The sequence below is a fragment of the Cetorhinus maximus genome, chromosome 29 (assembly GCF_964194155.1).
Source record: "Cetorhinus maximus chromosome 29, sCetMax3.hap1.1, whole genome shotgun sequence".
NCBI classification, from domain to species: domain Eukaryota; kingdom Metazoa; phylum Chordata; class Chondrichthyes; order Lamniformes; family Cetorhinidae; genus Cetorhinus; species Cetorhinus maximus.
Genome location: NC_135907.1, coordinates 25,870,429 through 25,883,697, shown reverse-complemented (window position 1 = coordinate 25,883,697; position 13,269 = coordinate 25,870,429). Strand labels below are relative to the sequence as shown.

Sequence of the window (13,269 nt, the reverse complement as noted above, 5' to 3'; positions counted from 1 at the left end):
CTAATGGTGACATTAAGAGTAGAAAGCAGGATGAGCAAGTGACAGATGAGCCTAGTGGGGGTGGGGTGGGGGAAGGGGATGGCGTGGGAAGAAAATATATATATATAAATTTAAAAATAAATATTTGAAAAAAGGGATCAAATCTCTTCCATCCTCACCCCTTTTGATCCCCTTTTTCAAATATTTATTTTTTAATTTTTATATATATTTTTTCCATCTATTTTTATGATTATTATTATTTTTAAAATTTATTTCCATTTTTATTCATTGTTTTATCCCCACCTTTTAGCCTATTTCGATCTTTTCCCCCCACACTGTCCCCTCCCCCCACCCCACCCACTCGGGTCGCCTGTCACTTGCTCATCCTCTCCACAGATGCTGTCAGACCTGCTGAGTTGAGATAGCTCCCAACTTGTTCCCTTTACTGTATATTTGTAAATAGTTCTGGGTCAATGAAGACTGACGTTTAACCTATGTATGACAATGAAGGCTTCTGCAGACCTACCAAACTGTAACTAACACCCTACAACACTCAACAATCACTTAAAGAATATAAAAGTGCATTGAACAAAAGGCAGGAAAAATGGGGCTATAAAAATCAGTCCTCGAGAGGAGCCTATGTTCAGTGCAAGCAACAAAGTGCTGAGTGACCTTGTCCTGTGCTACAACGAATATATTGAAGATATATATTTCAACACTTAAAACCATTTTGACTGAGGAGGCATTGCATGCAGAAGGATATTTGGGAAAGTTTGGAGATATCCCTAACGGAATGAACTAGAAAAGGTGTTACGCACATGGGCAATGTTGTTGTAGAAGTCGACGTTTCCGGCACAGAGATAGCGTCCCAATAACGTAGCATGTGTTGTAAAGATCGTGGCAACAGGAATATTGCGGGTTCTGCACATAATCAAACCGATGCCAGACAGCCATTCATGGAAGTGGGTGATGATAAACGGGCAGTTCCCTCCACACTGAGAAACAAACTACACAGGAAAGAAACCAGGTCAGTCAGGTGCAGAAAACATAGCTATCTAAATATTCAATCTTATCAAGTCTTATGCATCATATTCTTCTCAGTGTCAGCACCTAGCAGGTAAAAGGAATAATTCACTCATCTATGGAATTGTATTGTTCATACACATCTCAGAATTATTTCCAAAACATGCAACAAAAGATTGAGTAAATAGAATTAAAGAATGCAGACACTGGAGTCTATTTTAACTCATGCTGAACTCAATATCTAAACTATCAACTTGAGGCCTATTTCCTGCTCTTTCCCTGAACCTTGTCATCCATTCCTGTGAAATATAGAGATTGCTTTGCAATACAATCCTCTATTCCAGTTTGAATAGACTGTTAATAATCATCTTTGCAATGTAGTCATTTATTCCAAGTCCCAATCGCCCATGACATCAACATTTCTTCTAGTTGTTTGAGTTTTAAGATGGATATTTTAACTCAGTTTACCATCACCTGGAACTTCCATTTGCAGATCCTGCAGACCCTGTTTACTAATGAAATACCCAGGTAAACAAGAGCAAGAAACCTTGCCAATGTTCCCTAGCTTACTGGAATGTACCGCTGGAACAAGAGTGGACTATTCAGCCCCTCAATCCTGTCCCATCACTCATGTATCTCAACTCAATTTATCCTTCTTTGTTCCATATCCCTTAATAAAACATGCAGCCTATAGTGTGTGAATAGTCTATAGACTTAGGGAACAAACCAATCAATTTATTTAAGGTAAATGATCAGCACTCAGTACAAAACAGTGTATTTGCAATGATATACACTCTACTTATTCATAGAATCATAGAATGAGACACCATAGGAAACCATTTGGCCCACCAAGTCTGTATCGACACTTTGTTGGAGTTATACAATTCATCCCACTCCCCTGCTCTTTCCACACAGCCTATAATTTGTTTTCCCTTCAAGTATTTATCCAATTCTTTTTTTGAAAATTATTATTGAATTTGCTTCCAGCACCTTTTCAGACTGTGTATCCCAGATCCCAACAAGGTAAAAAAACAATTTCCTCATGACTCTCCTGTTTCTTTTGTCAATCACCTTAAATCTGCATCCATTGGTAACCAACTGTCACTGGAAACCGAGTAAACTCTCAAAATCATTCATGATTTTTAACACCTTGAACAAATCTCCTCTTAATCTTCTCTACTCTAAGGAGAAAAAAAACCAGCTTCTCCACATAACTGAAGCCTCTCAGGCCTGGTACCATTCCAGCAAATCTCTTCCCATCGCAACACATCAAAACACGAAAGATCTATGAGATAACTCATCAAACTAAATCCCCAAAAATCTTTACTCATTTCGTACTTGCTGAAATTCAGCCAGAGATTGAAGCTAATCCAGATATCCTACTGCCTCCCTCGTCTCTGACAGGAGCTGTTATTTCCTCCTGCTCCAGGCACCAGGCTGAGAGGCCGTTGGCGACCATGGACTTTCATTGGACTGGTCCACGATTATGCTCAGCAAAGTACTGCAGTGGTTTGCCGTTGCCTTCTGCAGTCTGGCTGACCAGGAAACTCCTCTGCTCTTACTGCCTGCCATTAGGTTTACAGACTGATAATCAACCTGTTCGGCTTCCTTAAGCACACACATTCCATGGCCATCAAGTCTGGCCAGAGGTAGGGACACTACCCATTGTGTCACAGAACACTCCCTGGGGTTTATTTACAGTTGCCAAAGCCTAACCGATCGGAGGCTTCTGGCCATATGGTTGACAATCAAAGGAGCAGAATCATAGGATGGTTATAGCACAGTAAGAGACCATTCAGCCTATCAAGCCTGTGCTGGCTTTCTGTAAGAGCGATTTAGCTAGTCCAACCTCCCAGCCTTTTTGAAGGAACCCTGCATTTTTGTTTTCTTTCAGGTGCTGATCCAATTCTCGATTGAACCTGAACGGGTAGTGGATCCTTTCAGGCAGTGCATTCCAGATCACAACCACTTGCTGTATAAAAACATAGCAACATTCAGCCCATTTACTAGAGAAAACATTTTTCCCTCATGATCCCTTAGCCAATTGTTTTAAATGCCTTCTCATACTTTGCCTTTCTGCCAATGGAAACAGTTTCTCTCTATCCTCTCTGTCCAGACTCCTCATCATTTTGAACACCTCTATCAAATCTGCTATTAACTTTCTGTACTCTAAGGAGAACAGTCCCCAGCCTTTTTTAAATTCATTCATGGGCTGAGGGTGTCACTGGCTAGGCCAGCATTTATTACCCATCCCTAATTGCCCTTGTTCAGAGGGCATTTAAGAGTCAACCACATTGCTGTGGGTCTGGAATCATATGGAGGCCAGACCAGGTAAGGATTTCCTTCCCTAAAGGACATTAATGAACCAGGTGGGTTTTTACAACAATTGGCAATCATCAGATTTTTAATTCCAGATTTTTATTGGATTCAAATATCACTATTTGCCATGGTGGGATTCGAACCCATGTCCCCAGAGCGTTACCCTCTGGAGTACTAGTCCAGTGACAACACCACTATGCCACCATCTCCCCATCTATTCATGTAACTGAAGGTCCTCATCCCTGTAACCAATCATTGATCACTTCCTTCTCAGAGGCACAACTGTCAATGAAACCACCTCACAGCTCTCCACAAGCCCGGAGCCCAGGCAAGCTTGGTATTTTTATTAGTGTCAGATCACTAGTTTTCAAGATATTTTGAAGAATTCATGTAATGAGAAACAGTACAGGTACCTATAGGAAGGCCCCTCAGTACATATTGCTAAACCAACTTCATTCCCCTAGCAATTGCCTCTTCTCTTCCAATCATTTCCTTGTTTACCTCCAATTTTTAACTGGGGGAGGGGGGGCTCACTGACTTCACCTTTCACATGGAATTTTATAAAAAGCGTTGGGGAATCCCGGCACACTCCAGCAAGTTTACAAAGGTAGTGTGAAGGTTCAGAGCTCTGAGTGACAGGACAGCTGATGCTGGGGGCAAAGCAACAGGATAACATCACAATCAGCACAAGGGAGGAGCAGCAGAACCCAAGGCTTCTGAGACAGGTTAAGTATCTATGTTTCACTTTTTGTGAGTTTAGTATTTTTAACATCTGATTGGAGGTAAAGGAGTATCATGGAGAGAGGTAAAGGCACCTAAAGTGTTGTTAGCAAGAGGGAAGTAGCTGATTGCTGAGCAGCTGGTAAGTACTTTTGGTTCATTTTAAGTTTGCAGTCGTCTCACCAATAGAAACATGGCAGGGCACTTCAGTCCCCTGGAAAGTATACCCTGTGCCATGTGGGAACTCCAGGACGCTCTCTGTGTGCAAGAAGTGTCGTCAGCTGGAGGAACTCAGGCTTCTAGTTTCAGAGTTTAAACAGCAGCTAGAGTCACTGCGGTGCATCCACCAGACTGAAAGCTACGTGGATAGCATGTCACTGAATGTGGACATCCCCCAGTTAAAGCGTGAGAAGGCAGAGAGAGAATGGGTGACCGCCAGACAGTTAAGGAGAACCAGACAGGTAGTGCATCTCTCTCTCGCCAACCAGTATTCAGTTCTGAATAGTTTTGAGAGCGATGAGACCTCTAGGGTGTGTAACTAGAGCCAAGTCCAAGGGACCACGGCTGGCTCAGCTGTGCAGGGGGGAAGAATGAGATTGGGAAAGCAATAGTGATAGAGAATCCTATAGTTATAGTAACACGCAGGCATTTCTGCAGCTGCAGAGGTGAATCTAGGCTGGGATGCCTCTCTGGTGCTTGGGCCAAGGATATCACTGAGCAGCTGCAGAGCAATCTGAGAGAAGAGGGCAAACAGACAGAAGTCATGATCCGCATTGGTACCAACAACATAGGTAGAAAGAGGGATGAGGTCCTGCCAGCAGATTTTAGGGAGGAAACTAGCAATCAGGAATTTAAGATAGTAATCTCCGAATTACTCCTAGTGTCGCCTGCTAGTGAGTATAGAAATAAGAGGATAGAACAGATGAATGTGTGGCTGGAGGGATGGAACAGGAGGAAGAGTTGTTTATTGCCGGATGGTTGGGGCTGGATCTGGGGCAGGCGGGACCTGTACAAGCTGAATGGGTCACATCTCAACAGAGCTGGGACCAATGCCCTCCATGGGGCAGTTTGCTTGTGTTCTGGGGAGTTGGGGACCAGGGTGTCACATGAGGAAGAATAAAGAAGTTCACCAAGAGCGGGAGAGACAGACAGCGCTAGAGGCAGGAATTGAAAGGAATGAGGTGTGGTCGGGATAAGGGGTGCATGTGACAAATCTCGGGCTGGTAATACAAGGACCAGGCTGAATATAGAAATTTCAGAGCATAAGTGAAACAGGAAAAAAGAGAGGCAAAAAGAGAATGTGAAAAAAGGCTGGCAGTGAACATAAATGGAAATCTAAAAGTCTTCACAGGCATACAAATAGTAAAAGGGTATTAAGCGCAGTGTCAGTTCAGGACCAGAAAGGACATCAACACATGGATGCAGTGGACATGGTTGAGGTACCAAATGAGTACTTTCACCTGTCTTAAAACTGCTGCCAAAGTTTAGTGAAAGAGGAAGTAATTGAAACACTAAATGATCTAAAAATTGATAGAGGAGGTACTAAGGCTGTACTTAAAGTAGGTAAATCACCAAAACCAAATAGGATGCATCAAAGGATACTGAAGGAAGTAAGGGTGGAAATTGTGGAGGTACTAGCTATAATCTTTCAATCCTCCTGAGACAGAGGGGTGGTGCCAGAAGACTGGAGAATTACAAATGTTACACCCTTGTTCAAAGATACAAGGATAAACCAAACAGCTACAGGCCAGTCAGTTTAACCTCAGTGGTGGGAAAGCTTTTAGATGTGATAACCCAGGACAGAACTAAGAGTCAATTGGACAAGTGTGGATAAATTAAGGGAAGCCAGCATAGGTTTGTTAGGGCAAATCATATTTAACTAACTTGACTGAGTTTTTGATGCAGTAACAGAGATTGTCTTTTCATCCACAGGATGTGGGCTTCGCTGGCTGGACCAGCATTTATTGCCCATCCTTAATTGCCCCTTGAGAAGGTGGTGGTGAGCTGCCTTCTTGAACCGCTGCAGTCCATGTGGTGTAGGTACACCCACAGTGCTGTTAGGGAGGGAGTTCCAGGATTTTGACCCAGCGACAGTGAAGGAACGGCGATATATTTCCAAGTCAGGATGGTGAGTGACTTGGAGGGGAACTTCCAGGTGGTGGTGTTCCCATCTATCTGCTGCCCTTGTCCTTCTAGATGGTAGTGGTTGTGGGTTTGGAAGGTGCTGTCGAAGGAGTCTTGGTGAGTTGCTGCAGTGCATCTTGTAGATAGTACACACTGCTGCTACTGTGCATTGATGGTGGAGGGAGTGAATGTTTTGTGGATGGGGTGCGAATCAAGCGGCTGCTTTGTCCTGGACGGTGTCGAGGTTCTTGAGTGTTGCGGGAGCTGCACTCATCCAGACAAGTGGGGAGTATTCCATCACACTCCTGACTTGTGCCTTGTGGATGGTGGACAGGCTTTGGGGAGTCAGGAGGTGAGTTACTCATCGCAGGATTCCTAGCCTCTGACTTGCTCTTGTAGCCACAGTATTTATATGGCTGGTCCAGTTCAGTTTCTGGTCAATGGTAACCCCCAGGATGTTGATACTGGGGGATTCAGTGATGGTAATGCCATTGAATGTCATGGGGAGATGGTTGGATTCTCTCTTGTTGGAGACGGTCATTGCCTGACACTTGTGTGGCGCGAATGTTACTTGTCAGCCCAAGCCTGGATATTGTCCCGGTCTTGCTGCACTTGGACATGGACTGCTTCAGTATCCGAGGATGACAGTAATGTCTTGATGTGGTATAAACGGACTTCCAAAAGACATTTGATAAAATGCCACATAACAGACTTGTTAGCAAAGCTAGAGACCATGGAATAAAAAGAATTGTGGTAGCATGGATATGAAGTGAGCTGACAGGAAACAGAGTAATGGTAAACGGCTGTGTTTTGGATTGGATGAAAGGACACAATGGGCTTCCCCGGGGATATATATTAATACCTAGACTTGGCCTTACAATTTCAAAATTTGCAAATGACTTGAAACTTGGGATTATTGTGAACTGTGAATAGTGATACACATCAAGAAAATATGCTGATGGAATGAGCAGATAGGCAGCAGGTGAAGTTTAACACAGAGAAGTATGAATACATTTTGATAGGAAGATCTAAGAGAAGCAATATAAAATAATGGGTATAATTCTAAAGGGGATACAGAAACAGAGAGAACTGGGGATGTATGTGCACAAATCATTGAAGATGGCCAGACTGGGAAGATGGTTAAAAGGCTTACAGGATCCTGTTTTTATAATTAGAGGCATAGAGTACAAAATCAAGGAAATTATGATGAGCCTTTATAAAACACTGGTTTGGCCTCAGCTGGAGTATTGTGTCAAATTCTGGGCACTACACTTTTAGGAGGGATGTGAAGGCTTTAGAGAGGGTGCAGAAAAGATTTAGGAGAATGGTTCCAGGGATGAGGGACTTCAGCTACGTGGACAGGTTGGAGAAGCTCGTCTCCTTAAAGAGAAGGTTTAGCGGAGTGTTTCGGGACTAAGACCTCACACTGTATATTTTTTATAAAAGACCTGGTGCCCAGCATTCCCCTGTGGGCTGCCCAGAGTAGCTTCACCATTGCCCACCTGAGTGCGAACCACCCGGTAAATCCCCAGACCCTGTGGAGGATACTTTATCAGGGGTTGAATAGGCAGAGTGCTGAGATCTATGGCTTTGCTGATGCCTGATCCCCCAATAGAGAAAATTCAGAACTCTAACCCTGAATAGACTTCCCATAAAGAAAGATTTTGAACCTAGTCATTCCACACCCCAGGAAAGAACGGTGTCCTTGCTGACACACTAACCCAGATCTAAACCTTGAAAAAAGGAAAATGCAACTAGGAACTGTCATTGCCCCTGTGCTAACTGTACTGAACTCCCATTGCCCCTGTGCTAACTGTACTGAACTCCCATTGCCCCTGTGCTAACTGTACTGAACTCCCATTGCCCCTGTGCTAACTGTACTGAACTCCCATTGCCCCTGTGCTAACTGTACTGAACTCCCATTGCCCCTGTGCTAACTGTACTGAACTCCCATTGCCCCTGTGCTCTCTGTACCTCTGAACTGCCAGTGGGAATGAGAACATGAAAGCATAACTTCTTTACTTCCTATTCTTCCTTCTTAAGACCATATAAAAAATGAAATTGAACTCGTTTTTACTCCGAGGCCGCATTACCTGTCAGTGGACTAAGACCTCACACTTTATATCTTTATAAAATATACATAGATATCCTCACAGCTAATTTCTAAAAGTTTAAAAACTGGGCAAAGACCTTTCAAAATGGCTGAAGCTATGTCTGTCTGTGACCCTTGAACAAAAGAAACTATCTGGCAGCTTCAAAGAAAGGTACACCTCATTATCTCTGAAGAGACACTAATAGCCCCTGGGGGCTGCAGAGACCAAATTCAAAGAGAACTATACAAAGTTCTGCATTTCATAAGGCAAGTCTGGCCAACCAGAGCTTAACCAGCTGGTAGGACAAAGGGCCCCGCAACCTTTCTTTAAAGTCTTAATGGTTGGAACATTTAACCATCACGGGAACACACATGGGGAATACACACCCATTGTCAAACAGACTGTGGGAATCATGTGACATGAACCTCTAACTGGTGGAACCAGTTATATTGCCTTGCTGTACTGCAAACTCAGTCTGCCATTTTGCCATCTATAAGCAGCAGCACAGTAATGGGGTTCTGGCCTCATCTACACTGTTTCTAGCGGAACTCTGTGTCATCACCTATAAAACTGATCCACCTCTGTTTGCTTATCTCACCGTGTGAAATCAACACCGCCAGAGAATCGGATTTCAACCTGTCAACTTCCATGAAAGAATACCTCATTGGACTTTGATTCTGGACTCTGGGCCTATGAGAAAAAATAATTATTTTCTCTGTAGTCTCTGCCCTGTAAATCTTTCTTTTCCCTATCCCTCTTTTACTGTATAAGTGCACAGGAGGCAACATTGCAATCCTCCTCCCGCATTTTGAGTGTGTGCAGATAAACTAACTCTTTGAGTTCAACCTTTCTCAAGTTTGCTGTGGGGTTAATAATAGGAATTGGATCACACCAAAACTGAAGAGTTGGGAAGTATGCCGCTGCTTATAAAGGGGGAAGTAAATCAAAACACCTTCCTGCTTAAGGATGGGTGGCGAGAGGACAAATCAGGGCGGTTTAAATTAAACACCCTCCTGTCCAAAGCAGGAGATTTAATAGAGATGTTCAGAATCATGGGAGGTCCAGACATATTGGATAGAGAGAACAGTTCTCATTGGTAGAAGGATTGAGAACTAGAGGGCACTGATTTAAGATAATTGGCAAAAGAACCAACAGTGACATAAAGAAGAACTTATTTAGACAGCACATGTTTAGGGTCTAGAAAGCAGTGTCTGAGTCTGATAGAGGTAGATTCAATCATGACTTTCAAAAGGGAATTGGATAAGCACCTGAAGAGTAAGAATTTGCTAAACTACAGGGAAAAACCAGGAGTGGAATTAGCTGGCACAATGTGTTAAAAAGCCTCCCGCTGTGACCATTCTCTGATTCCATCTGTTCTGTGATATGAACAATTCCACATGGTTGCACTGACCTCTCCCAGGAACCAGGTGATGAGAAAACCAAAGAGAACAGCATCATTTGCCTCTCGATCATACCAAGGAATCCCAATAGCGCAACAATCCCACAGCTCTGCTTTCCAACGGTCCAAGTTCCAAGCTGTGGCTCCAACATCGAACAGGATAACACAAGGATTGCCCTCAATTAACCAGCGCCCAAAGTACACCTGCAGAAAGAGAGACAACTGTCAAATCGATTTGATTATTGTGGTGCTACCTGAAGATTCAGCTTGCCTGTCCCTATTTGAACTTGGATCCTCCAGCAATTGAATTTACCAGCACTTGCCCCTAAGTGAGCAAGTTGTAAATTCAAATCCGAGCCCAGGATTTAAATACGTGATCCAGTCTTGCCAGTACAGTGCTTATAGAGTGCTGCACTGTCAGAGGTGAGAACATAAACTGAGGCTCATTTGCCCTCTCAGGCGGATATAAAAGATACCCTGGGAGTTTTTCCAAAGAACAAAGAGTTGTCCAGATGATCTGCTCATTATTCATCCTCCAGTTAGAACCACCAAGTCAGAGCACTTGCTCATTTCCCTCCCAGCTGTTTGGCAGACCTTGTGTTTCACAGATTGGCTGCTACACTTGTTGAGTTAACAACAATAACAACACTTCAAAAGAATTTATTGGCTGTGAATCGCTTTGGGGAATTCTGAGGTTGTAAAATGTTCAATTATAAACGCAACTTCTTTCTAAAGAAATAAACAAAAAATAAATGAATACATTGATGATGATGTTAACCTAGGTCTTTCTAATGCTCTGGTACCTCTCACCATCATCAGCATCTTCAAATCACCTGGCTGGACTTACACTCTTTAAGTTGGTTACAGAGTGTGATTGGTTCTAAATTAATGTCACCAGCCTGGACTTCATGTGATTTCAAATATTTTGCCCTCTGTTAAAAAGTAGATGAACAGAACATTCTCCAATTTAAAATTGATTCAAAACTATGGTATCTTTACCCCCTAACTTGATCTTCATGTCTGGCCACTCACAGGCTGAATCAGACTGAGTGGGTTAGTATCTGGGTTGGATTCCATTTGCCACTTTTCTGCCCAGCTGACCAGTTCATTGATGTCTTCCTGCAGTCTACAGCTAACCTCCTCGCTACCAACCACCTGGCCAATTTTTGTGTCGACTGCAACCTTCTGGGTCATTCCCCCTATATTTGTATCCAAATCATTACTATATACCACAAAAAGCAGGGGACCTAGTACTAAGCCCTATGGAACCCCACTGGCAACAGCCTTCCAATCACAAAAACACCCATCAACAATTACCCTTTGTTTACTGCCACTGAGCCAATTTTATATCCAACTTGTTACATTTCCCTGGATCACATGGGATTTTATTTTTTTAATCAGTCTGCCATGTGGGACCTTGTCAAAAGCCTTGCTAAAATCCATGTGGACCACATCAACTACACTACCCTCATCAATCCTCCTGGTTATTTCCTCAAAAATAAATCAATCTAATTAGTCAGACATGACCTTTCCTTAACAAATCCATGCTGACTGTCCGGGATTACTCCGGGCCTTTCTAAATGACACTTTATCCTGTCTCTCAGAATTGATTCCAATAATTTGCCCACTACTGAGGTCAAACTGACTGGCCTGTAATTATTCAGTCTATCCCTCGCTCCCTTTGTAAACAAAGGTGTAACATTAGCAAACCTCCAATCCTCTGCCACCTCACTTTATCCAGTGAAGATTGGAAAATGATGGTCAGACCCTCTGGAATTTCCTCCCTGGCTTCTTTTAACTGCCTGGGGTACATTTCTTCTGGCACTGGTGATTTATCCACTTTCAAGGGTGCTAATCTCCTTCATACTTCCTCCTTCCCTATGTTTATCATATAGGGATACTATATACTTCACACTCCTCCTCTTTAACTACAAAGTCTGCATTGTCCCCTCTTTTGTGAAGACAGACACAAAGTATTCATTAGGAACCATACCCACAACCTCTGCCTCCACACACAGGTTACCTTTTTGGTCTTTTATGGGCCCTACTCTTTCCTTAGTTATCCTCTCACTCTTAATGTATTGATAAAACATCTTTGGGTTCTCCTGGATTTTGTTTGCCAATATTCTTTCATGTCCTCTCTTTACTTTCCGAATTTCCTTTTTGATTTCACCCCTCCACTTTCTATACTCCTCTCAACTTTCTGCAGTATTGAGTTCTCAGTGTCTGACATAAGTTTTCCTTTTCTCCCTTGTCTTACCCTGTGTGCTCCTTGACATCCAGGGGATGGAGATTTGGCTGTAACCCCCCTCTCCACCCTCCTCCGCTTCCTATTGCACATCGAATTTTGAATGGTTTCTATTGTGTTTGAGTATTGCTGACAAAAGACATTCTGTTGAAGTTTTCTGTCTTGCACTATTCAGGGCAATTGCAAGAATACTAATGCCAATTGTCCTGCTGAGTGCGAGATGAAAAACTTCGACAAAATGTCATTTCTCAGCAATACTCAAATTCTGTACCACCAAACAACTATTTGCATTTCTATTGTATATTTGTTCTGTTAATATTGAGTGAAAGTGCGAATTGAAGTTGTCAATCTCAAAGTCTGATCTGGTTAAACTCAGTGTGGGTAATAATTGCCCAGCTCTCCCAGTGTGGTACCTTACAGCCTTTGGAATTCATTGAATCGATGGTCCGTTTGATAGCAGTGTTGTGTGGTTCCACCAGCTCCACCTGGGTCCTTGCGTTTTGCTCAAAATATGGGCCCATCATCACGTAATTCTCGCCCCATTCATCAATTGTGATCTTTGCCTTGGTTTGAATCACAGTGTAGATACCTCCAACTACAGAGAGACAGAGCCGGAAACAGTTAACCTCTGTCTCCCAGACAGAGCCGCTGCACTTTGACTATTTCCGATCAGACTCTGCCCACCCTGGTCCCGGGTGGTTCCCCTTCCTTACCTTTATTGGTCACTTCCCAGGCCACCTCGATCAGGACAACATCGTCACGGGGCAGCGTGTCCAAGCCCTCCTGCTGACTGCCGGACTTGCTGCTCGGGATGGACATCTTCCAACCACTGGGAACAGGAATCAAAATGCATCAGAACAGCAAAAGGGACAGAAGTGGGAGCAACGCAAGGCAGAAGCTTCAGGACCAGGGGATGCCCTGCACAGAGCGATGCCAGCCCTGGGCAACGTTACACTGTAACCCGGGAGCGGTGCCAAGCCCTGGGCAATGTTACACTGTAACCCGGGAGCGGTGCCAAGCCCTGGGCAACGTTACACTGTAACCCGGGAGCGGTGCCAAGCCCTGGGCAATGTTACACTGTAACCCGGGAGCGATGCCAAGCCCTGGGCAATGTTACACTGTAACCCGGGGGCGATGCCAAGTCCTGGGCAATGTTACACTGTAACCCGGGAGCGGTGCCAAGCCCTGGGCAATGTTACACTGTAACCCGGGAGCGATGCCAAGCCCTGGGCAATGTTACACTGTAACCCGGGGGCGATGCCAAGCCCTGGGCAATGTTACACTGTAACCCGGGAGCGGTGCCAAGTCCTGGGCAATGTTACACTGTAACCCGGGAGCGGTGCCAAGTCCTGGGCAATGTTACA

At 43.9% G+C, this 13,269-nt stretch overlaps 1 protein-coding gene across 2 annotated transcripts in view; it reads right to left on the bottom strand.

The window, feature by feature from the left end:
* LOC144669475 (glycogen [starch] synthase, muscle-like) overlaps nt 1-12,837 on the bottom strand; it is a 158,712-nt gene extending 145,875 nt beyond the window's left edge. For both annotated transcript variants that reach the window (XM_078531948.1, XM_078531949.1), the window contains exons 1-4: nt 12,619-12,837; nt 12,319-12,500; nt 9,670-9,861; nt 798-986 (exon numbers count right to left, since the gene is read on the bottom strand). In XM_078531948.1, coding sequence (XP_078388074.1) covers nt 798-986; nt 9,670-9,861; nt 12,319-12,500; nt 12,619-12,724 — 669 coding nt within the window. In that variant the 5' untranslated portion in view covers nt 12,725-12,837. The remainder of the gene's footprint in view (nt 1-797; nt 987-9,669; nt 9,862-12,318; nt 12,501-12,618) is intronic.
* Nucleotides 12,838-13,269: the final 432 nt, after the last annotated feature.